Consider the following 23633-nt stretch of genomic DNA (forward strand, 5'->3'; position numbering starts at 1 on the left):
ATAGCCAATAATAGCTAATCGATAATTGACAAATAATCAGTAAGTTTCGGAAAATGCTGGGGATGACTTGGTAGTGCTTAGCCTAGCCCAAAAGTCAGGACTAGCTAGGTGCCCATCAGCTCCGCTGTCTCTTTAGCATTGCGCTTCCAGTGCAAGCTACGCAATTTTTTTTTTCCATTTCATGTTGGCTTAAAGGGACACTAAAGAGAAACCGGAAGTTCAGCTTAAATGGTAGATGATCCTATCACCATCACAGAAATACCATTCTTACTGCGAACAGATGTTTAATAAGCGAGAAAAGAGCGAAAAACTGAAGGATAGGTGCTGACGCCCCTTCGAATTTCCCGCACTACACGTTCGTGATGTCGAAGATCACAAACACAGCCCGGCCGCAATTGAACAAGAGCGATTTATCGCTGTTAATAAAACGCAAAATGAAGTACACCTTAAACGTACATAAGCAGCATTTGCCAACTTTTTAAGCCGTTTCAAGCGAGGATGTACAAGTTTAGCGCAAAATCAAACAAGTAATATAAAAAAATGCCGTGGCAATACATGGGGTCGTGATAGTTTCGTAGTTTCATTTTTGCTCCATGCATCATCGCGCGCGCCTGTTCCGCTCTACAGTGTTGCATTGTTTGGTTGCGTATTGCGTGGCTCGAAGAACGGTGACTTCGTGGGAAACAGCCAGAAAATGCCTCGTGTGTGTAGTGTTGAGGGCTGTATAAACAGCGCAAGGTGCTTGCTCAGGGGCAGCGGCAGTGTCGACCCGACTGTGTCCTTTCATGTGGTGCCGCGCGATGAGCCCCGGCGTTCGCAATGGCTCTGTGCTCTGCCGATGATAAAACGGCAAAAGAGCCAGAGAAACCGATGGTGGGCTCTCTGCATTTCTCGCCCTTGGATTATGTATATAATCCTGCCCTCGGAAAGTATCTTGGCGTGCCCAGAGGCCAGTCCTTTCTCGAGCAGCAGTCCCATCAATGTCGCCTTCATCAAATCCCCTCCTGATACCCTGCAGCAGCAAACTGATGGCTCATTGAGTGCTGAATGTCATTAAAAAAAAAACGAAAAAGACCATATCAAGTACACGCGCAACGTTCTACGCTTGTTGTGTCGGGAACATCGACTGGTGGACCGGCCGCCTCGCCTTCCGTCGACAAAACGAAGCTTCGCTTTCCATCGGCACGGCTGGCTGCTCACCGCCATCGTACGCAGAAAGACCTACCGCGCGAGCACAGAGTATCATTTCGCGCTCCATTTCACTGAAGTCACTCAAATGCAGTCCTGCTTCCCTGGCGAGCTCTTCGTTGCAAGGTTCAGCGTCAGCAAAGGTATCCATAGCAGCCACAGAACACCTAAGCAAATGTCGCAGCGAACGCAAACGCAGCAGCCATGCAGCCCATGATTGAGCGAGTGCCTCAACCATTTATGCAAGCGGTGACGTATCATGGTGGCCTCTGATTCGCTGAGAGCAATGAAATCCATGACAACACTGTTTCAGCGCCGAATCTGGGTTGAGAGAAATTGAGGAAGAGATATTTGGTCTTTGTTTACGAATTTCTCCGCTAATAACTCATATTTTTGCCAGTGTTTTAACCACACGTCTGAAGTAATTAAAACTAAGTGAGACACAATAATCATTTTCACTGCCTAATGACAAAAATGGAAAATTGTGCAATTCCGTACTTATCCGAATCTAACATGCACCTTTTCTTAGAGAAAATGAGTCCAGAAATTCCCTGGACGTTGCTTGTACCATCACTTTTGCGAGATTTCGTGCAACTCGGCACTGAATGCGTCGGGAATGTGGCCCCAGCATTCCTGGCACTGTGCCGAGCTCGCCATCTGCACCAGGAATGCTGTCAGATACATACTTCGACAAGTTCGATGCATAATCGTGACAATGATAGTATGTTTAAACTCAAGAGTACTGCCCCCGTATGCTTTTTATCTGTGGCCAATGAAGAGCAAATGTTGACCACGACACGCCTTTTTCATCATAAAAGCCTTGTTTTTGTGTTTCTGATGGTGAACGTTATGTTCAGCTGTAATTGTATGTTCGTATTAAGCCTGCAAAAATTGGGGGATGTTAAAATTGATAAAATACGGTAATCACCAGTATGGTCCTTGACTGATTTTCACACTTCATTACTTTAACTCATTCCCTATCGTAGAGAAAGTTTTCGTTTTTTTTTCAGTTCAGCTTCAGTTCAGTTTTATTCCTTAAGGCCCCTTTTTGGGGGGCATTACATAAGGGGTGGGATTTTATTTATATTAACAAACAAGCAGTTTTAGTATTGTAGGTGATCACTAATACAGTCTTGAAAAGTAGATGATGAAGCAATGGTGACGATGTCCCAGGGCAGGCCGTTCCAGTCTGTAGCTGCTCGAAAAAAGAATGAGGCAGCAAAAGTAGTAGTGCGCGATGGTGGGCGGGTAACCTGAAGTTGATGACTGGTGCGGTGAGATATGCGTGTTGCGGCTCTTATATAAGGTGGCTGATTCAAAGAAGAATGAAAGGATTTATGATAAAGGACGAGACTTGCAATGCGGCGACGAAAAGAAAGGGGTGGTAGGCTGGATTTCGCTTTCAGGGATGAAACGCTGACGTCGTATGAGTAGGAAGAGTGAATGAATCTGGCGGCACGATTTTGGACGGCTTCTAATGCATTGATTAAATATGCTTGGTGCGGGCTCCATATGGCAGATGCATATTCTAATTTTGGTCTAATAAGTGATTTATATGCTAATAATTTTACATGTGGGGGGGGCAAGACGGAGATGGCGCTTGAGAAAACCGAGTGTTTTATTCGATGCTGAAATGATGTTACCAATATGGGTTTGCCATGATAAATCGTAAGACAAGGTTAATCCTAGATATTTTGTGGGGTCTCACACATGTGCTCTTGGGACAAAGGAACGACAACGCAGTAGTGCAGACAATCAAAAGGGCATTTATTGCACCTTTCATACACTAATACATGCTAGCCGAATTACTACCAATAGAACATTCACACGGGCGCGCGACAAATCAAGGAAGTCCGACTCACCGCGACCCGATAGCGAGCGAATACGTTCGCCCATGCTATGACACCATCGCCTAGTCGTTCACGTATACGGTCACGCGAACGGTGGCGCGCTCGAACGATCCGTGTTCGTCCATACCGGTGTCCCGCTCTTAGCTTCGCGCGACGGTCGCGCGAAGCGGCCGGCGCACGCGCGAAGCGTTCGTGCGTGTTGACCGCCGATCCCAACCCAAAGCGAGCGCCTCCGACCTTTTTCTCCCAAGTGACCCCGCCGTTCGGTGGCATTAGCATCGCGACACTAGCGCCATCTCTCGCAACGCGCCACAACCACCGCCGGGCTTAGCCACGCAGAGAAGCCGGACTACAGGAGACATGCGGGGAAAACATCGGGGGACGCGTGAGAGTCGCGCATCCCCACAATTTATATGATGGTACTAATTCAATTGGGGTGTTAGCGATAGAATATTGGAAACGATGTGGACTGTGGCGACGCGAGAAGGAGACGAGTTTGCATTTAGTAGGGTTGAGGGACATTAGCCAGTTGTTCCACCAATTCAGCACGTTGTTAAGATTTGCCTGAAGATCAAATTGATCATGAACGTTGTGGGTTCTTGGTGTCTCACAGGAGACCAACCACCGCGGGTTCGAGCTTAGCGAGCCACAGGGCCGCATCAGCCGTCGCCTCCAGCACCGCTCGCTCGCGAGCTCAGAGGCCGCAAGGGGCTACCGAGCGCATGCAAAAACACAGTAAAGCCCTGAGTTGACGGAAACCGTTTACTGAAACCGTCGGCACCAGCACTTCATAAACGCCTGCACGGAGGGGAGCCAAAGGGTTCCCGCACCAGGGCGAAAATACAATAACAGGCGCCTATAGCACGTCGCGGCGAGAGCACAGGCTCAAGCTGGGACACGCCGCTAGGAAAAGTCCCGGCGGCTATGCTACTTGCTCTGGCGATAACCAATGGGTCAACTCGCGAGAGCACGGGCAATATCCTTCGGCTTAGGCTTTCGGCAAGTGCGGCTCGGCGAGGTACGACCTCGCGCGAGCACTAATGGCACCGCTCGTCGGCTTAGCGTCGGGAAAGGATCAGCACAAAGTACGCGCTCCCCGCACGGGCAAAGGCACCGTGCGTGAGCTCCAGTCCTAGTCACAAAGGTGTCGGCGGACGAGAGGAAAGCATCAACGTACCGTGCGCTGGTCCCGGAGAGAAGTCCCGAGGCACGCTACGCCGCTAGCAGCCGACAACCGGCCGCGTAGTGACGTCAGCGCCCCGCCCTCACCGCCAACCGCCGCGTGCGCAGCGCCACCGCGGGAACCGGTTAGGCGGCGCGGGCGGAGAAGGAGGCCTGCGGGGAACGATGGCGAGGGATGGCAGAGCCCGCGCAATGGCACCGGCGCCTCCCTCAATCCCCGCAACGTTACTGATGGTGTGGTAAATGACGCAGTCGTCGGCGAACATTTGAATGCTGCAGGAAACATGCTGGGGTAAATCATTGAAGGTGGGCCGAGTACTGATCCTTGCGGAACGCCTGAAGTGACTGGGAGAGTGTTAGACAGGTGACCATTAACAAAGACTGACTGAGAATGATTAGTTAGAAACTGTTCAATCCACTGAAGAATGTTAGGATGAAGGTTCAGTTGTGAAAGCTTTAGTAAAAGACGGCGGTGAGCAACTTTGTCAAACGCTTTCGCAAAGTCTAGAAAGATGACATCAGTCTGCATGTTACGGTCAAGATAAGTGTGTAGGTAATGAAGGAAGAGCGCTAACTGTTTCGCAAGAGAGGCCTTTACGAAACCCGTGTTGGGAAGGATGGAAGAAATGGCATTAGTCCAAGATACTTATAATGTGAGAGTAGATGACGTGTTCCATGATTTTGCAGGGCACACTAGTTAATGAAATGGGGCGGTAATTCAGGGGTGAGTCTCTGTTACCTGATTTAAAAACGGGAACGACCTTCCCCATTTTCCAGTCATCTGGAATGATTCCTGAGGAGAGTGACTGTGAAAAGATTAAGGATAAATATGCGGCACAAATTGATGAAACGTTTTTCAGGAGTTTTGAATTGATCGAGTCCAAACCGGCTGATGAAGAAAGCTTCATGTTATCAATTATGGATGCAATGCCTTCCTTGAAAAATGTGATAGCTGGCATAACTGCTTCTATCTTAACTAATGGTAACTGTAAGGGTGTGTCAAGTTCTTTAGTAAACACAGATGCAAATGCATAATTAAATATTTCCCCACACTCATGGTCAGTGACAGGTTCGTGAGAGTCATTAGTAAGTGTAATATCATGAATGTGTCTAGGATTTAAAACTTTCCAAAATTGTCTGGGATTGCTGATTAGTAGGTTTTGTAGGTTATTGTGATAAAATGAGTGCTTGGCGTTCTGGATCGCAAGTATGATTTTTCAGCTTCGAGGTATTTTTCCCAACCGGTTTGAGTACCGTTGCGTTTAGATGAACGAAACAAGCGTTTCTGTTATGAACGGACGCGTGAGTCGCAACGACACGGAACACAAAAGCGTTTATTACAAGAAGGACACTGCTTATATAGCTAAGACGGTGACAGGTATCAGCACACTTGGTGATAACAGAAGACAGGCACAATACTGGCGCACGCTCTCTCGTTGCCCACTGACGTCACTTCGTGTGATTTCACAATCTATCACATCCCTTCTCCCTTAGTCATCGATGCCGTAAGGTCGCACTGGGCGGCGTTGGCGAGTGGAACGCCTGAGAGGCTGCGGCGTCTCAGGCCCGACAGGTCCCAGGGTGGGGCTTGGTTTATCCGGGAGCGCAAAAGAGGGCGACGTTTCATGGCCTCCGGGCTCATCGTGCCATGCTCGGCGCACGTGGTCCCGGTGGCGTCGGTGCACAGTACCGTCTGCAGTCCGCAGCTCGTACATGACGTGGCCCAAACGTCGCAACACACGACCAGGAACCCACTCGGGGCCGGGCCGGAAGTTTCTCGCGTACACAGTATCACCCGGCAGGAACCCACGTTGTGGAGGCGGCAGCAGGCATCTTGCTTCGCTCTCGTCCCGTTGAAGGGTCGATATGGCCGTCCTGAAGTTCCGACCCAGCATGACTTCTGCAGGTGATTTGCCGGTTTCGGAGTGTGGCGTAGAGTGCTCATACGCAGAGTACTCCGGGGCTACTCGCTCGCGTGGCCAACCCTCCAGGATCCATTTCTTCACTTGGGACAGCTGGGGATCACTGCTGGTGTACGCTGCCACTTCTCGTGCGCTCACTGGAGGGTACTCCACAGCTTCCAGTAGGAGTATGTCACCCGGTACTTCAGTGTCCTGTCGGGTTAAGGGAGCCGGCAACCTACTCAGGCAATCTGCGTTTCCATGGTCCTGGGTTTTCCTGTAATCGAGCGCGTATTCGTAGGCTGATAGCATTAGAGTCCACCTTAACATGCGAGGCGAAAGAACCGCCGGAATCTGCGTTTTCCGCTGAAAGATTCCTAGCAAGGGCTTGTGATCCGTGAGAATAAGAAAATTTCGCCCACAAAGGTACTGGTGGAAATGTCGCACCTCAAAAACCACGGCAAGAGCTTCACGGTCGATCTGAGCATAATTACGCTCAGCCTTAGATAATGTTCGAGACGCATAGGCCACAGGCTGCTCATTTCCTTCGTTGTCGCGGTGAGACAAAACTGCCCCCACTCCCACAGATGACGAGTCGCATGACAACACTAATGGGGCATCAGGTATAAAATGCACCAGTAACGAGTTAGAGGTCAGCAACTTCTTCAGGCTCTCGAACGCTTCCATGTGCTCGGAACTCCAGTTCCATGGTACGTTGTTATCCAACAACCGATACAATTTTTCAGCTACTTCTGTCCTGCCTTTCAAAAAATGATTATAGAAATTGATCATACCCTAAAAGGCTTGCAGTTCCTTTTTGTTCTTCGGAGCAGGAGCCTGGTGGATGGCCTCAACCTTTGCTTTCGAGGGGTAGATGCCCTTAGCATCAATTCGATGCCGCAGAAACTCACGGCCCTCCTTGAAAAATTCGCACTTCGCCGCTTGAACTCGGAGCCCGGTTTTGGACAATCGGCTGAGGACCTCGGCAAGCATCCGTTCATGTTCCTCGATAGACTCGCTGGCAATCAGGATATCATCCAGATATACCGCTACTTGCGGCATTCCGGCCAGCACCATGTCCATGGTTCTTTGGAACACCCCAGGGGCAACGGACACGCCGAACGGCAGCCGACAAACCCTGTACAGCCCTTGCACGGTATTTATCGTGAGCAACTTCGCCGTTTCTTCATCCACTAATAGTTGCTGATAAGCCTGCGTCAGGTCGAGTTTGGAAAAAACACGCCCCCTTCCTAATCGGGCAAACAGTTCTTTGCTTGTGGGTAACGGGTATACATTACTTTTTACGGACTGGTTCACCGTGCTCCTATTATCTCCGCATATTCGTAGGGAGCCGTCCTTCTTTCGCACCACGACGATTGGCGTTGCTCAGTCTGAATATTGGGTGGGTTTTAGAATTCCCAGTTCCTCCAAGCGATTTAACTCAGCAACTACTTCCTCCTTCATGGCAAACGGAATGCTGCGGCACTTCAGGAACCGGGCTTGGGCGGCCTCCTTTAGTTCGATGTGGATGCGTGGCAGATTTGCGCCTGGAAATGTTTCACTGAACACGTCTGCGAATTTTTCCATTATCGCTTGAGGTCCGACCTTTATGTTATGAAGACCTGTTAGGCTGATTCCCAATGGCTGGAACCAATTTCGGCCCAGTAGAGCGTTCCCGTCGTTCTTCAGTACTAGTAGCGGCAGCTGAAATTTTCGGTCTTTGAACTTCACGGGCACAGACGCTTTTCCCAGCACGTCCAGACCTTCCTTTGTCCAGGTCACCAGTTGCGTGTCGCACTTGTCCAGCTTGATCCGCTTCGCCACTTGCAGCTTCCGAAATTCGTTCATACTGATAATCGACCTGGCCGCTCCAGAATCTACTTCCATCGGCACGATTTCATTTCCGATCTCTACAGTGATGACGTACTTTGGCGTCCCGCTTTTTAATTGGCTGATACTGAACAAATCGTCGTACTCGCTCTTCGCTGCTTTTTTGTTATCCTCGAGCTGCGCTTCCACCTCCGCTGGCTTTTTTCAGCATGCTTTGGCTAAATGCCCCTTTCCGCCGCAGTTGAAACACACCGAATCTTTGTATCTGCAACGCCATCCTGGATGCGCTCCCAAACAGCGGAAACAAACCCTCTGCCTCTCTGGTTGCTTCTTGTTGGCTTCCATTTCTACTTTCGACGTTAACTCTTGCTGGAATTCGGGCTCCTGTGTGTTGCTCCGAATTACTTTTTGCTGCTTGACAGCTGCTTCTGCTGTGATTGCCAATTCATATGCCGTCTCGAACGTCAGATTTTTTTCCGCCAACAATCGTTGTTGAACCACATTGTCCGAGATTCCAAAAACCAACCGGTCGCGCAACATTTCCTCTAATGGAAATTTTGTTCCGCCAAATCCACAGTTGTCGGATAACTTGCGCATAGCAGTGACATAGTCGGCTACGCCCTCCCCTTCTTGCTGGTCTCGCTTAGAAAAGACGTACCTCGCGTATAGTTCCGATGGCTTCGGGTTGACGTGCTTCTTTACTGCATCAACGATGACTTGGTAGTCCACGTTTGGCGGTCGCGACGGCTTCACGAGAGTGGCTATGAGGGAGTACGTCTCTGGGCCACAGCAGCTGAGCAACACCGCTCGCTTGTCCTCATCCGTTGTGAGCTTGCTCGCTGCACAATACAACTCAATGCGCTCGACATACTCCACCCACGACGAGTTTTCACTGAGGTTGAACTCTCGAATGCGACTACCGGCTGCCATGCTGCCGGAAAACCCTGGCCCACGCACGGGTTAGACCGTGCCTCGTCGCCACTGTTATGAACGGACGCGTGAGTCTCAACGACACGGAACACAAAAGCGTTTATTACAAGAAGGACACTGCTTATATAGCTAAGACGGTGACAGGTATCAGCACACTTGGTGATAACAGAAGACAGGCACAAAACTGGCGCACGCTCTCTCGTTGCCCACTGACGTCACTTCGTGTGATTTCACAATCTATCACAGTTTCTTTTTGTTTTCTAGTCGTTTTAGATGTGAAGTAAACCATGGCTTATTGTGATTAGTATAAAAGGTGACTCTTGGGATAAACGTGTTAGTGAGCAGATTTAACTTATTTTTGAATATCGACCAGTTTTCATGAATCGTGCGAGTGTTAAACAGGGATTTGTACTCGGAAAAAAAGGTGTTAAGATCTTCCGTTATTGCATTATAGTTCCCCTTATCGTAAAGACATATTGTTTTCGCGGATGTGTGATTTGGGGCGGAATTAAATGGGAATATAGCATGTATGATTTTATGGTCACTTATTTCCGGGAGGTAACTGATGGATGATAGGTTCTCAGAGGTATTAGTTAGTATTAGGTCTAGGATCTTGGCTGTTTCTTGCGTAATGCGAGTTGGTTCTGAGACCAATTGACTGAGGATAAAGTTTAAACATACATCAATGAAGTTTTTGGCTTCTAAATGACATGTTAATGAGGAAGTACCTAGATTCTGCCAATCAATCTCCCGATAATTAAAGTCACCGAAAAGGAGAATGTGTGCATTTGGGTAAGTGGCAACAAGTTGCTTTAGGCAATTGTTCAGATGTCGACAGTAGTCTGGATTAGTCTGGGGTGGTCTATAGGAGACGCCAAGAAGCACCGTTACGGGGGGAGTGTGACAGATCAGCCATAATGATTCAATGTCGGATGTGCCGCATACAACAGAGCATGGTATACCTCAGTGAATTGCACAAGAACACTGCCCCCCCGCGACCCTCTTCGGTCGTTACGGTACACGTGGAATTCGGGCAAATCAGATAGAATTTCAGCATCTGAAATGCTATCGTTCAGCCAGGTTTCAGTTAGTATCAGTATGTTGCTGCTGGACGATGAAGTTATGTTCGATATGAGTTCACGCTTTGGAAGGAAACTGCGGATGTTAGTGAATATCACGGAAAACGACAGAAGATTGGAAGGGGATGCGCTTTGGCGTTTTGTTGGAGCATGATGACGGACCGATTGCTATGCGATTTCTTTAACGGTGTTGGATGAGATATCGAAAACGTTACGTTTCGTGCCGATGTGCAGGGTTTTGAATCGTAAGGAAAACTTTGCAGATCTACCTTTCGCAAAAGCAACTAGTTGTTTCCGCACGTGTCGAACGGGGTGAGAGAAGTCCTCGCCAATGCCAAAGTCAGTATTTTTTAGTTTACGGCCATTTGATAGAATTGCGTCTTTGGTTTTCGAACGCATGAATTTCACGATTATCGGACGTTTTTTACCAACTGAATGACGACCGAGGCGATGAGCTCTTTCTATGTCAGGTGGTTCCACAGTCATTTCGAGATTATTACGGCAGAAGTCAGTGATCACTTTTTCAGATTCGGCCCATGTTTCGCTGTTAGTAGGGTCAGATATACCATAGAATATGAGGTTGTTTCGACGTGATCTGTTTTCGGCATCGTCTAAGTGGTTTTCTAGTTCCTCAATCGTGCGAGACATGGTGGTCGTGTTTGCCCGTATCTTTTCAATGTCGTTTCGGTGGGGAAGGAGTGCTTGGTAGTGCATTTCTAGATCGGTCATTCGTTTGCTTAAGTCGGTTATTGTTTTATCAGTAGTACCTAACTGGGATTTGAGGCTCTGTACTTCGGCAATTAACTTGGTTTGGCCTACGGCTATTTTCTGAAGCTCCGCCAGCACAGCATCATTTCCGTCAGGACCAGGGTTAGTTTCAATATCTCCCGATAACATGAGCAAAGAGTGAATAACACAAGTACACTTAGCGGCAATGGCAACACAGCACCGTGGGCTCGGGAGCTGCACCAAAACATAATTGCTTGATTTTTTGGCAAACAGGGTATAGGATTTACTAACCTGCATCGCAAAGATTAGCGGGTTAGATGGCTGCGTTGAGGTGCAGTCACAGAGCCCACGGGGCGATGCCAGTGGTGGGTGCGCTTTTATAGCCGATGACACTGTGGATGTCGATGATGATGTGGCCGTCCATGATGCTTTTGGTTCCGGTAACCACTGTTCCCATGGTGGCACGGCCATCTCAGGCCGATCGTCGACACGCAACAGCTGGCAGCATCCCGATGCCGCTTCGGAGCACTGCAGTCCGCACTCCGATGACGCACCGGTAAGGATGCGCGCCGAGGTCAGTAGTAGGAGCCTGGCGAACACACGAACGATCGCCTGCATCGCAAAGATTAGCGGGTTAGATGGCTGCGTTGAGGTGCAGTCACAGAGCCCACCTACATTGTTATAGGTTATGGTTATAATTACATTGCACTTTTCTTCCGGAAAAAGAAGAAAAAAAAACTATTGCACTCATAATTTTATGCAATACCTGAAAGCAAAGCAGAATACATGTGCTTTTCAGGTGTACAACTTTCAATAATGAGATTTGTCATAAAAAATATAAATTGCCAAAAATGAGATTGTAGAATAAAATTGAACACTTTGTAAATATATGCTTGTATCTAAAAAAATGCTACAAAATTTTTGAAATATACAAAGTGCCTCCCTATCTAATAACCACTATCTGCAAAGAAATTGAAAATTTTACCTGAAAACTACTTGTGCTCCATAAATTTTGCTGGAAGCCCTAAATTTAGGCAAGCCATGCAGAAAAGCAGTTCCTAAACAGGGGAGTTTTGCAAATCTTGCAGTAAACTCTTACTGTAAACGCTGGCGAGCTCTTTGCAACAGGTGTTGCAAACCGCGATTTCACGCGGGCCTCGCATCGGAGTCCCGATACCGGCGTACAGTGGTTACGGCGATCAGATGAGCGCCAACTTTTTTTACTGGTGTTGCGACAGTACGAGCAAGCAACTGGCATGCGTGAGAGTGCGGTGTTGGAGAGAGTTCTCCCGGTTGCTCTGGTCGGCCAGGCCGCCCGGTGATACCAATTGGTAGGTCACACAGCGAGCACCATGGACGAGTTTCGGTGGCTATTCAGAGACAAATTCCTTGCGTACGACTACCGACTGCAGATGCGGAGGGGGTTAGAGCTACGCACGCAGGCCCCGGACGAATCGCTGGTGGAGTACGTCCGGGCGATGCAGGAGCTTTTCGAGTATATTGATCCGAGTACTTCAAACACGGAGTGAGTGGAACGAGTAATTCGACAGAGCCATCCTACCTTTGCACTTTACCTGCGGGGTTCACGTTGCAGAGACCTCAGCTGGCCGCAGAATCACGCAGGGTGCAAGCCGAAATATCGGCAGCCCGCACTTACCCACCACTGCCGCCTCCATCGGAGTCCTTGGAACCAAGCTGCGCTTGGCACGGCAGCGGGTGCAGGAGCAGCGAACATGCTGCGATGCCGGGTCGGTCCTCGGGTGCACCCGCACCGTTCGAAATCTTGGACTGTGCCCTCGATCCCTGCTCATACGGGTGGAAGACCGCGCAAGCAAAACAGTCGGGAGGCTTGTCCGGCGCTCAACATCACGCCCAATCTGACGATCGCAGACCAGTGACGCAGCTAGGCGGACCCGCTAGAAAAACCATCACGTATGGCCGACCTCATCCCGACGCTTGGGGATCGGCAGAGCAGCTCCGCTTCGCTCAAGCCACGGCGAGGAACACCGTGCGCTGTTTCAACTGTGCCCAGACGGGACACATCGCACGTGAGTGCTCTAACCAGCAGGGAAACGAGGCGGGCCGCCGGTAACACTGCCGGCCGCGACGCCAACAGCCTGCGAGGCAAACTTTATTGTGGCATCTTAGTCTTTCGAGTCGGAGCGCCGAACAGTGTGAATGCCCCTTTTATAGATCTCGTAATAGCGGGGACTACCTTCAAAGCACTACTCGATACCGGGGCAAGTGCATCGATGATCGGAGACGAGGTTGCCTCCCACCTCGAACAGAGAGGGGTCAAGTTGCGGCAGCGAAAACTACCTCTTCAATTGGCGTGCGGAGAGGCCTGCTCGAATGGCGACGTGCGACTCGTCGTACGCAGAAATCAGCGGCGTCAGAGGCAGCGATTCATTCATCTGGCGGGCCTCGCGGTCCCAGTAATCCTCGGCCGAGATTTTTTGGTGAAGAGTGGCATTCTGATCGACTTAGGCAATGGTGGTTACCGGGAACACTCGTTGGCGCCGCTCGCGCATTTCGCCGTAGCGGCATTAACTGAAGTGGAAAGGAGGAATCTTTTCGAAGAGAGTAACGCGCGCTGCCGAAACCACTGGCGGCGGCCTGTCAACACGGATTTTCGCCGAGACCGGATCAGAAAAGGTGCGATCTCCTGGCAGACGCCGGTGATCTGAAAGAGCACGAGAGAGACCGCGTCTTATCGTTGTTAAATGACTTCGATGAGATGTTTACAGACCGCCCAGGATGCAGGACGTTGGTACAACACCGCATCGAGACGGGTGACATACAGCTTTGGAAATCCAACCCTAGAACGGTCAGTCCTGCCAAACGGGAGGCAATTGACGTGGTGCTACAGGAGCTGCTAGAGGCTGGTATCATCCGGCGGTCCACGAGCCCCTGGGGTTTCCCAGTCGTGCTCGTCCCCAAAAAGGATGGGAGTTCCCGTCTCTGTTTGGACTACCGGTGGCTGAATACAGTCACGAAGAAGGATGCGTATCCCTTCCCAAGGGTGGACGAGATAGTTTCCAACCTTGGCGGAGCGAAGTACTTCTCTACGTTGGATGCTAGCAAAGGTTATCTCCAAGTAGAGATGCGACCAGACGACAAAACAGCAAACAGTAGTGCAAAACAGCATTTACTTGCCACAGGGGCCTCTACGAATTCGTGCAGATGCCCTTCGGCCTCTCTGGAAGTTCGAGCACGTTTCAACGGCTGATAGACCGCGTACTTGGGGACGCCAAATGGCATCACGCACTTGCCTATCTCGACTATATCGTTGTGTACTCGCACACCTTCGAAGAGCACTTGGATCATCTCCGAGACGTCCTGGGAAAGCTCCCGACAGCCGGCCTCACACTCAACCCCGCCAAGGCGTAAATCAGCAGAGCGGAAGTGGGCTTGCTCGGTTACTGGGTGGAACGAGGGCAGGTGTCCCCGGACCCAGAGAAACTTCAAGCAATCATCGAGTTTCCGGAACCACAAGACGTGAGTGGTGTACGCCGCTTTTTTGGGATGGTAGGCTACTACCAAAAGTTCATTCCCAACTGCGTACGCATGCAAGCCCCCTTGACGAAGCTTTTGAAGAAGGGCATGGCTTGGGAATGGGGGCAGGAGCAATGGGAAAGCTTCCGCCATCTCGCTCAGGCCATCGCAGACACAGCCTCACTGAAACTACCGGACCTAAACAGGCATTTCGTGATCCAGGCGGATGCCTGCGATTTCGGAATTGGTGCAGTGCTCCTTCAGGCAGAAGGGACTGAGATAAGTCCGGTGGCATTCGCAAGCCACGCGATGACGCCGGCAAAGCGCAACTATTCAGTGACGGAGAAGGAATGTTTGGCAGTGATCTACGCACTCCGAAAATTCGAGATGTACGTAGAGGGAACAAGGTTCACGGTCGACACCGATCACATGGCCTTGACGTGGCTGACCTGCCTCCGTGAGCCAAGCGGGAGGCTTGCGTGTTGGGCCCTGACCTTACAGCGCTTCAAGTTCGAGATCCACTATCGCAAAGGAACCACAAACATGGTCGCCGATGCGCTGTCACGGGCGCCGGTGAAGGACACCCCACCGGCCGGTCATGAGGGGGAGAAGGGGGCGGCCGAGCCGCTCATCGCGGTTCTCAAAACCTGGTCGCCAGCTTCAGGGAAGAGACGGACCCAGAGAGAGTGAGTCGGAGAGTGCCTCGAAACTGCCGGTACGACGGTGGGCGTGGACTCTAGGGCAGCTGAGGGTTAGCTGGAGAACTATCTGCTTGCTGTGGACGGAGTTTTGCTGAAATATGTGCCAGGCAAAGAAGACTCAAATGAGAGATTCAATGCCGTCATCCCGCAGCCAGCTCAGACGAGCGGCATTGCAGCATTACCACGACATAGATGGCCACTAGAGCGCACCAAAGACATGGAAGAAACTATGTCGATTCTCAACCTAGCCTGGCATGAAGCGTTATGTATGTAAATACGTGCAAACCTGCCATGTCTGCCAAGCAAGAAAGCCGAGTGGCGGGAAGCCGCCCAGCTTGCTGCAACCGATTGTGAGCACAAAGCCGTGGAAAGTTGTGGCGTGCGATTTGATTGGGCCGCTGCCGCATAGAGAGGGCACAAATTTGTGCTAGTCATCACTTGCCACTTCAGTGGAATCGCTGAACTGTACCCTCTAAAGCAGCGACAACGAAGGAGGTCCTGAAAAAACTATCGTAGACCTTCTGCCGCTATGGGTTCCCAGAGTGGCTGATCACCGATAAAGCATCGTATTTCACGTCGAAAATCTTTGGAGATACGTGCGCAGCGATGGGTGTAAGGCAAGTGAAGACAACGTGCTACCATCCTTGGTCGAACATGACAGAGCGCCGGAATCGAGATGTGAAGCCACTACTTGGGGCATACCCCCAAGCGCACGTCGACTGGGACGAGCACCTAGATGCGATCTCCTTCACCCTAAGAACGAGTGAAAGCCAATCGACGAGTTTCACGCCAGCTTTCCTTATGTTTGGGAGAGACCTCCAGACGCCAACGGACATAATCTTGGCCAAACGGACAGATTCAGCTGGCGCAAGAACACCAATCACCGACTATGCACGATGGCTGCGTGATCGCCTGGCAAACACCCTGATAGAAGCGAATCGCAACCGCGCAGGGGCAAGGGTGAGTCAAAAAGCCTCCTATGACCAAGCGCATCGGGACATGGGAGACCTAGTCCTGAAACGCAACCACGCACTCAGTGACGCGAGCACAGGGTTTGCAGCGGGTTTAGCACCCAAATGGGTTGGACCCTTCGAAGTTACTGAGAAGCTCTCGCGACTTAACTACAAGCTGAGGGATCTGAACACAGGTCGTATCAGTGGACCAATTCACGTCGGTAAGCTGAAGCGGTACTTCCGGAGGGAAGGCATTGTGGAAGCTGCGGCGCCTGCACCGCGAACCCGTGGGCAGGCAAGCGAATGTCCATCGACCCCCGTGGCGCACCCCTACAATACCCACAGTCAGCAGAACAGACCGTAGCCAGTCCGGACCACCCGAAGCAGCCCAGCCAGCACCTATGGAGCAGCAGCTAAAGCTAGGCATGGAAGTCAATGAGGTCATACGGCACGGTGCCATGGCTGCACCTCAGCTGATCAAGACAAGCCACCAACCATCCTTCCAGCAGATAGCCGCGCTCGTGCACTCCCTGGGCCCACTGGACACAAGAGACGAGTTCCGGCATGGAGAGCCAACCTTCGGAGGACCCGCTAAAGAGTGCACCTTTGTCCCTGCGCCATGCTACTGCGGGGCTGGAGTGGCACAAGCCATCCGATCAGAGGTCGACGATGGACAACCCAACAAGTGCACCATGCCCTCGTTGGCTGACCCTGGTGTGGCTGACTTCGGCGGATGTTACGAGACAATGGGTTCTGATGAGAAGAAATCTGAAAGACATCGACCCGCCGACTGCATTGAGGGAACCGCGACAGCGAGTAGGTTAGTTGTGGCGAGACCGCCGTAACATTGCGCCACTGGATTCAAGGGGGCGTTCGGTCTTAAGGTGGGAGGGATGTGGGAATTATGAAGGTTCATATTTTCCCGCGTCCTTACGCGCGCCGCGGAAGTGAGGAGAGCAGACGCCTTTTCTCCTCTTCCCATGCGGGGAGCCAAACGGCTTTTCGTGCGGCGGCGCGACCCTCTTAGAAACCGATTGCAAATGCAGCGGTGACGTGTACGCGGAGCCCCTCGCTCACTGGACCGAGCCAAGAACAAGGCGGGGCGGTCGAGATCGGCGCGGCCGGCGAACGCCGGTAAGGGGAGAAGACTGCGAGGTACGACGAAGGAAAGAGCTCAGGTAAACATCTCGTTCACATCCTTTGTCGCGCCCTGCTTTTGTTCGCAACGTCGCAGTCAAACCTAGCCTGCTTCCACGCGAATCCCCTGGAGCAGTAAAGGTTGTTGTGCTTGTTATTCTATCGTGTGTTGGCGTGTTTCTGCTTGTCCTAGTACCGCTGAAGCCTGGCTGTACGGCAAGCACAAGGGAGTCAGCCGTCAAGCCTAAGCCTTACGCACAAAGGCGGCTTGAGAGAACCCGGAGACTACAAAGCCCAAGTGGAAACCCTACTGCATTGTTAGCAGGCTCACCATGCCCAATGGCGCATTAGGGATAGAGTTAATAGTCTGCATTTGTCCAGTTTCTCTCAGTACGAGTTGCCCTACACCACCGCTGTCATGGTGCACGCCGGTAGTCTTAGTACTCCGGCAGTGTTGTCGCACAGAGCGCGTATGCGAAAGCGAGCCTTTGTGGTCATTTGCAATGTTTTTTCATCAGTGCATTCTGACGGTATAGTAAAGGACTATACTATTGCTTACCTTTGTGCTGTAATAAAATGCAAAGAAAACACTTTAACAGGATGCTTCAGCTCACCCACCATTAAGACCGTGTATCTTTGCGTGCAAACATCGACAAAAGAGGGAACACATATAACACACACGAAGCCCAAGTGGGAACCCTACTGCAGTTCACCCACCATGGTGGCGTAGTGGCTATGGTGTTGCGCTGCTAAGCCTGAGAGCCCATGATCAAATCCCACCTGTGGCGACCACATTTCGATGGTTTGGTGTATGTACGAGATTTACTGTAGATCTATTCTCAGCATGTCATAGAACAAAGAACAAAAGGAATTATAAAGAATTTATTCATACAAACTCGAGGTGTTGGTCAGGGAAAACAAAGTACATGCAAAATGAGTTACCCTCCACTCATATTTTGGAGCCTCAATGTGCACATTTCACTCTCTCCTGACGTCATATAATGCTACCCAGTGACAGCAGGGCATTAGAGGAAGTTGGCGTGCTATGGTTCTCAAACCTTAGTGCTAAGCCTGTTGATGGCGTTCCCATGGCCTCTGCAATCGCACGGCACCTGGTCTAGTCTCGGACACCATGGCGTCATTTTTGTGCTTACAACAGCTATCGCGAGGCGGCCATTGGCGTGCCAAAGTTCTCAGCAGGTGATGTGTCATTTCCTTGGTTGCAACACTTCGCTCGTGGCTCTGTAATACTTGCTTTTTCAATTGCGATATTGTGCAATTGCTTTTTCTGCAATTGTCACAATATCGTGCTGACGTAAATCCCGCATTACATTTTTAGCTAATCATGATAGCAGCACAGTCGTGATAGCGGCACATCGCCGCATGAAGGTGATGCCATCAGTGCTGGTCAAGCTTTCTCTGGCGCATTGCAGGGCCTTTTTTAATCTGTTTACGTGGCTCCTGTGTGATTCATGGGTTAGTCATTTGCCGTTTTCTTTTTTTACTGTACATATCAATGCAGTCAAACGTCGGCCACAAATTGAGTGGATAGATCAAACACCAACTGTGAAAAGCTATGGAACTCATGAGCCAGGTGTGTGACCACACCAGGGTCACCTGCTCTGTTTGGTCATTTATAGCCTGAATGCCTCATTGATACGCATAAAGCACGCTCTGCTATTTTTATCAGTTACTTCAGCTAAGATGGACCACATCTGCTCTATAGATCGATCATGTACACTGAGCTAAAAAAAAGTTTATCGCTGTGCCAAATTGAAAGACCTGCGCCAAAAGGTCAAATGGTTGTTCAGCCACTGTAGTTTATCGATAAAATTTTATTTATCCCCTTCTCTGATGGTTTTTGCCTGAAACATGAAAAATAGACGGCAGTACTCAAGTGGGAGAAACAGACATGCTGCTAATCTCAAGGGAATTCCAGAGCTGCTGTGACAACATAGGCAAGGGGAGCTATAAATTGCAACAGTTGGGGTTTCTACTGTTTGCAGCAGCAGCAGCAGCAGCACATGCCGGGGAGCAGCACCAGTGAGACGGGCGAGGTGCAGCCGTTTCCCAGCAACCCCTTCTTGAGCCCAGTGACGCAGCCAGGCAACTTGCCCCAGGTGTGTGTGCCTTGCCTGTTTGCAGCAGTGACTCTCTGACTGGTGATGTCTGTGTGTGCAGCTGCAACAGCAGATGGCTGGCCTGCAGCTCAGTGCCAGCAATGCTGCCTGGGGGGGGCACACGGCTGTGGGACGTGTGCCGTGGTCCAGCAACCCAGCTCACCAGGCGCACACACTCTCCACTAACCTCTGGCAGTGAGGACGGTCAGTCTCTCGCATGTCCGTGAGATAACATTGTGAGCCTCTGCGCCACTGTTGTTTACACTTGTGGAACGAAGGGTTGTATACTGTTTACTGATTTAAACAAAGATGGCACGAGGTTACGTGGATTGCCATATGCACAGCAGGGAATGTTGTAGATTAAATGTTATTTTCGAATGCCAGTATAACACATGAAGCTTTAGCTAAACTATAGGTGATTCCTTGTCAAAGATTAATTTGTGCATAAAAATATCTGCTGACAGGTCCTACTGTCAAAACATTGACTCTGTGCTGTGAGGCTCCCTTTGTTCACCCACTGTTGATCAATTTGTCTCCATCTTCCTGTGGCCACTTAGTTTTGCCATGGTCAAGACTTTTTTTCATGTCTCTTCACTTGACAGAATTTCCCTGCATGTTCACCAAGTAGCATAAGGGGGAAAATTTGCTGCATGGAACTTTGCAGCAGAGGTGGTCATAGCGCTAGAAGACACGGACAAGAACGAGAGAACAGGACGAGCGCTAACTTTCAACTCAAAAGTTAGTTGAAAGTTAGCGCTTGTCCTGTTCTCTCGTTCTTGTCCGTGTCTTCTAGCGCTATGACCACCTCTGATGTATATAACCAATTATCCCAAAAAGCCATACTTGTGAACTTTGCAGGTCTTTGCAAAACAATTAGCATTTCGGTCATGTCATTGCTTGCTCTGACCTATGAGATCACAAAAGTCTATCCCCATAGTGTGCTATGGACACAAATTGGGTCTGCGTATGCCAGAAGAGGCAACTCCTGCTTGGACATTTCAGTGTTGGAAATGGCTATAACTGGGGAAAATGCATGAATCAAACTTCGCTTGTCAACACCTTAAAGAACCTCAGGGGGTCAAAATTTACCTGGAGCCTTCTGCTACAGCCTCTTTCATAGCCCCAGCATTGCTTTGATACAACAAACCTCGCAAATCAATCAACCAAGAGTCAGGTATGATAGAACCAACCACTATCAACCAAATGTTTTCATTGATGGAGGTTCTTTTGCAGGACCACCGTGTGCTTCACAGCTCTTGCTCTATATTAGCATTTAGAATTGCCATGGCAGTTCGTAACAGGATACCTTTGAATCAAAGGAGGGCAACAGACAACTGGCTCTTGCAAATCCTACTACTCCTTTTTTTTATATAGTGGTATACAGTCGACTTTCATTAATTTAACCTTGACGGAACGGACAAAATGGATTCAATTGTCCAAGGGGTCTAATTAAACAAGATGCATAAAAAAATGTCCAAGTGCACCACTATTTCATTTGGCAGTATTTACCAGAATCAAACACTCCCCCGAATCAAATATGCACCGACTTGCTATGTGTCTAAAGAAGAAAACTAAGGTAGAAATTACAATAAAGCTCTTGAGCAAAGTAGAAACCTAGCACGCATCCAATCTTTAGCAAGAAAAATATGCGTTGGAGAATGGCAACCGGGGGCTCTCTCCTGAACTCAGCTTCATCACACGGTTTTTAGAGTGCAGCTCTTAGGCGGCCGTTGCTGCGGCGAGCAATGGAGTAACCGAGCGGTCAAGCACAGCAAAAGATGAGAGCAAACGCTGAGTGCAGCGGGGGATGAAAAAAGTGGCGAGAGCAATGAGTGCGAAGAGGAGGGTGCAGCGGAACCATGAAGCGGAAAGCGTGAGAAGAAAAGCATAGTGCCACGCACGAGGTGCTTTGCAGCGATAGGAGATGGCGCCAGAGTAGCATGCATCGTTTGTAGGGAAACAAAGTGCGGCATGAACAGAAGTTGTTGTGGCTGCTGCTGCGAATTGTGGCCACGCGTCACCCATGTGCTTTCTCTCGTGATCTCCCGATCAGCGAGGCTGTCGCGCTACACTTCGCTCCGTTTGCAACGTGCTGCACGAGACAGATTGTCGGCGCCAGCCAATATATTGAGAAATGAAAGCACGTATACAGCTGCTCTCTAATTTCGCATTAGGGAATATTGTGATCGTCAGTTAATTTTTTCTCTTTTGAGACACCACACTCCTAAACGTAGATAGTGTCTCCCTCTCCGCTCCTCACAGCTGTTGCTTTCTAAATGCTTTGGCGCACTTTGTTAAAGTCAGCGTCGCGACAGTACATTTGTGGTGTTCAGTAGAGCATACAAATGTCGCTAAGGCGGTTTTAGTTCCATATCCGATTGCACCATGCAGGCAATTTTTGGCCTAATTTTCATCAAAAAAAAAGTGCGCGTTAGAATCGCGTAATTGCTACGGTAATTGCTTGAAAACCTTCCTAAGGCAGTCTGAAAATAGGCGTTTTTGACTGCAGATGACGTGGGTTGAACGCATTCACTGTTCCCTAAGCTCTGCCAAGACACACTGCCACAAAAGGGGTCGCTATTGGGGCCACCTTGGGGGTCGGGTGCATGCATGCTGACTCTGCAAATGAATTATCTGGCGAAGGCAAAATTTAAGATCAAAATAACGAATGTTGGGCCCATAGAAATGCATGGGCACTGGCAGGGAACATTGTTCAAGCTTGAATTCAACAAAAATTCAAATTAACCATAGTTGAATTAATGGAAGTCTACTGTAAATGGTATAACTTTACTCATTTGTGGTCATGAGCTTTACCCGCTTTCTGGTCATTCGGGTCAGGAATTCGATCTTGTTTTGGGCGCCGTGCAGAAAGCACTTGCATGATGAAATACGTAGGAAAGTGTGTATATCGAAAAATATTTATTCCTGAGGCTCTAGAGTGTGCAGTGTAGTCTCCAGCCAGCATCATATTTTGGGGGATCACCACAGGAACTAATTTTCCTACGGCCCTTATTGTTGCTTTCATCTTCGATGCTCTCATCCGAGGATGCTTGCTGGTCAACTGAGGGAAAAGTATATTCCCCCTTGGCATTAGAATCTTCAGATTCGCTAAACATGAGTTCCTTCAGTACAATGCATGCAGAGCAAAACGTCCTTATCCTCTCGGTGTTATGTGCCATGAAAAGCGCTTGCAAATTCTTTCATGTGTGCCTTTATAAAGGGTGCAGCCCTCTTACACAGGTGCTACCAAAGTGCAATTATGAATTGCTAAAAGTTTCTGAAAGGTGCCACAACAAACAAAGAAAAAACAACACTTGCAATCACATGCACATTTTGGACGCTTCCCGACATCTGACTGGAACTAATTTTTTCTTGTGTCAAGAGAGGCCCGACACATGACCACAGAAGGTTGCTGGTCAAATTATGGTGTTAAAGGGTCCCTGAAACGGTTCGGACAAATTCAGTAAACGCATAGTGTACAGCTACAGTAAGACATTTAACATTTGCGTCCCAATTAAACTGAAGCGTCTTGTATTGGAGCTTGCTTCGGCCTTGAGGGTATATCAAATAAATAAATAAATATTGAGAGGGCTACGGACAATTACAAGTTACCTTCCTCCCTAGCCATGCTTTTGCTCAACTCGTTTTCCGAGTGATCAGGACTAAACTCCGCCTTCACTGGCTCTGCGTCATGATGTGACGTCTTGCCGTCTACTGACGGTTGTCTTGGAACCAGTGCATGAAGCCTCTCCCACCTCTCCGTTAGCCGCCTGACCATCGATCCCCAGTGACAGCTATCCAAGCAGCGTGTGTTGCGAACGTTCTGTCGCAGCGCCGAGCATGTCCAGTATTCCGGTAAGTGCAGGCGAGCTGGGTGTTTTGACAGAAACTGGAGCCTCTCCATGCTACTACCACTGTGGTGAAGGGTCTTTAGCGTAAACGTGTGCGGCCTGATCGGTCTGCATGGTGCAGCCACCTGGTGCCGCAGAGCTTAACTAGCCAAACACAGAGCTAATATCACTGTAACCAAGTGTAAAACATTTTAAAAATTTTAAAAACGACTTGTTCAAGATTGTGCTCCTGCCGAAAATTTACCCCAGCAGCAAAGTAGAATACACTTTGTTACTGCTATATTAGTTTTGTATTTGGTTGATCTTTGTGCCACCAGGTGGCTGCACCACGCTGTTCACGTTTGCGCCTCCGCTCATCTCGTAAAACGCCCAGTCCACCTGCACTTGCATTTACCGGAATACCGGACACGCTAAAGTCTATTGTCGTAGTAGCAATCCTTCGGCGTGAAGTGACGGTCGCAAACGCGTAGATGCTGGTGCCAATCAGATACAGACAGCCCGATGTGCTGCAGCCACTCAGCTTCCATGCTGCCTTGCAGAGGGACAGGATGTTGCAGCTTGACATTGCCAGTTGCTACGTTTGCAGCCCACAACGCAACAAGGGCAACCCGTGGTGCTCGTGAAAAGATTGAAACCGACACTGACCACGCAGCTCTTGTGAACACGGAGCACATTGTAACACAAGCA

General features: G+C 49.7%; 1 protein-coding gene across 7 annotated transcripts in view; it reads left to right on the forward strand.

The window, feature by feature from the left end:
- Nucleotides 1–23633, forward strand: part of LOC119431005 (stromal membrane-associated protein 1) — a 94379-nt gene that overhangs the window by 52391 nt on the left and 18355 nt on the right. For 3 of the 7 annotated variants that reach the window (XM_037698472.2, XM_049657269.1, XM_049657268.1), the window contains 2 exons: nt 18982–19095; nt 19157–19299. The exons of 1 other annotated variant lie outside the window; for it this stretch is intronic. In XM_037698472.2, the coding sequence (XP_037554400.1) occupies nt 18982–19095; nt 19157–19294 (252 nt within the window). In that variant the 3' untranslated portion in view covers nt 19295–19299. The remainder of the gene's footprint in view (nt 1–18981; nt 19096–19156; nt 19300–23633) is intronic. 3 more of the 7 variants (XM_049657270.1, XM_049657265.1, XM_049657266.1) reach the window with 2 other exon arrangements.

The sequence above is a fragment of the Dermacentor silvarum genome, chromosome 10 (assembly GCF_013339745.2).
Source record: "Dermacentor silvarum isolate Dsil-2018 chromosome 10, BIME_Dsil_1.4, whole genome shotgun sequence".
Classification (NCBI taxonomy): Eukaryota; Metazoa; Arthropoda; class Arachnida; order Ixodida; family Ixodidae; genus Dermacentor; species Dermacentor silvarum.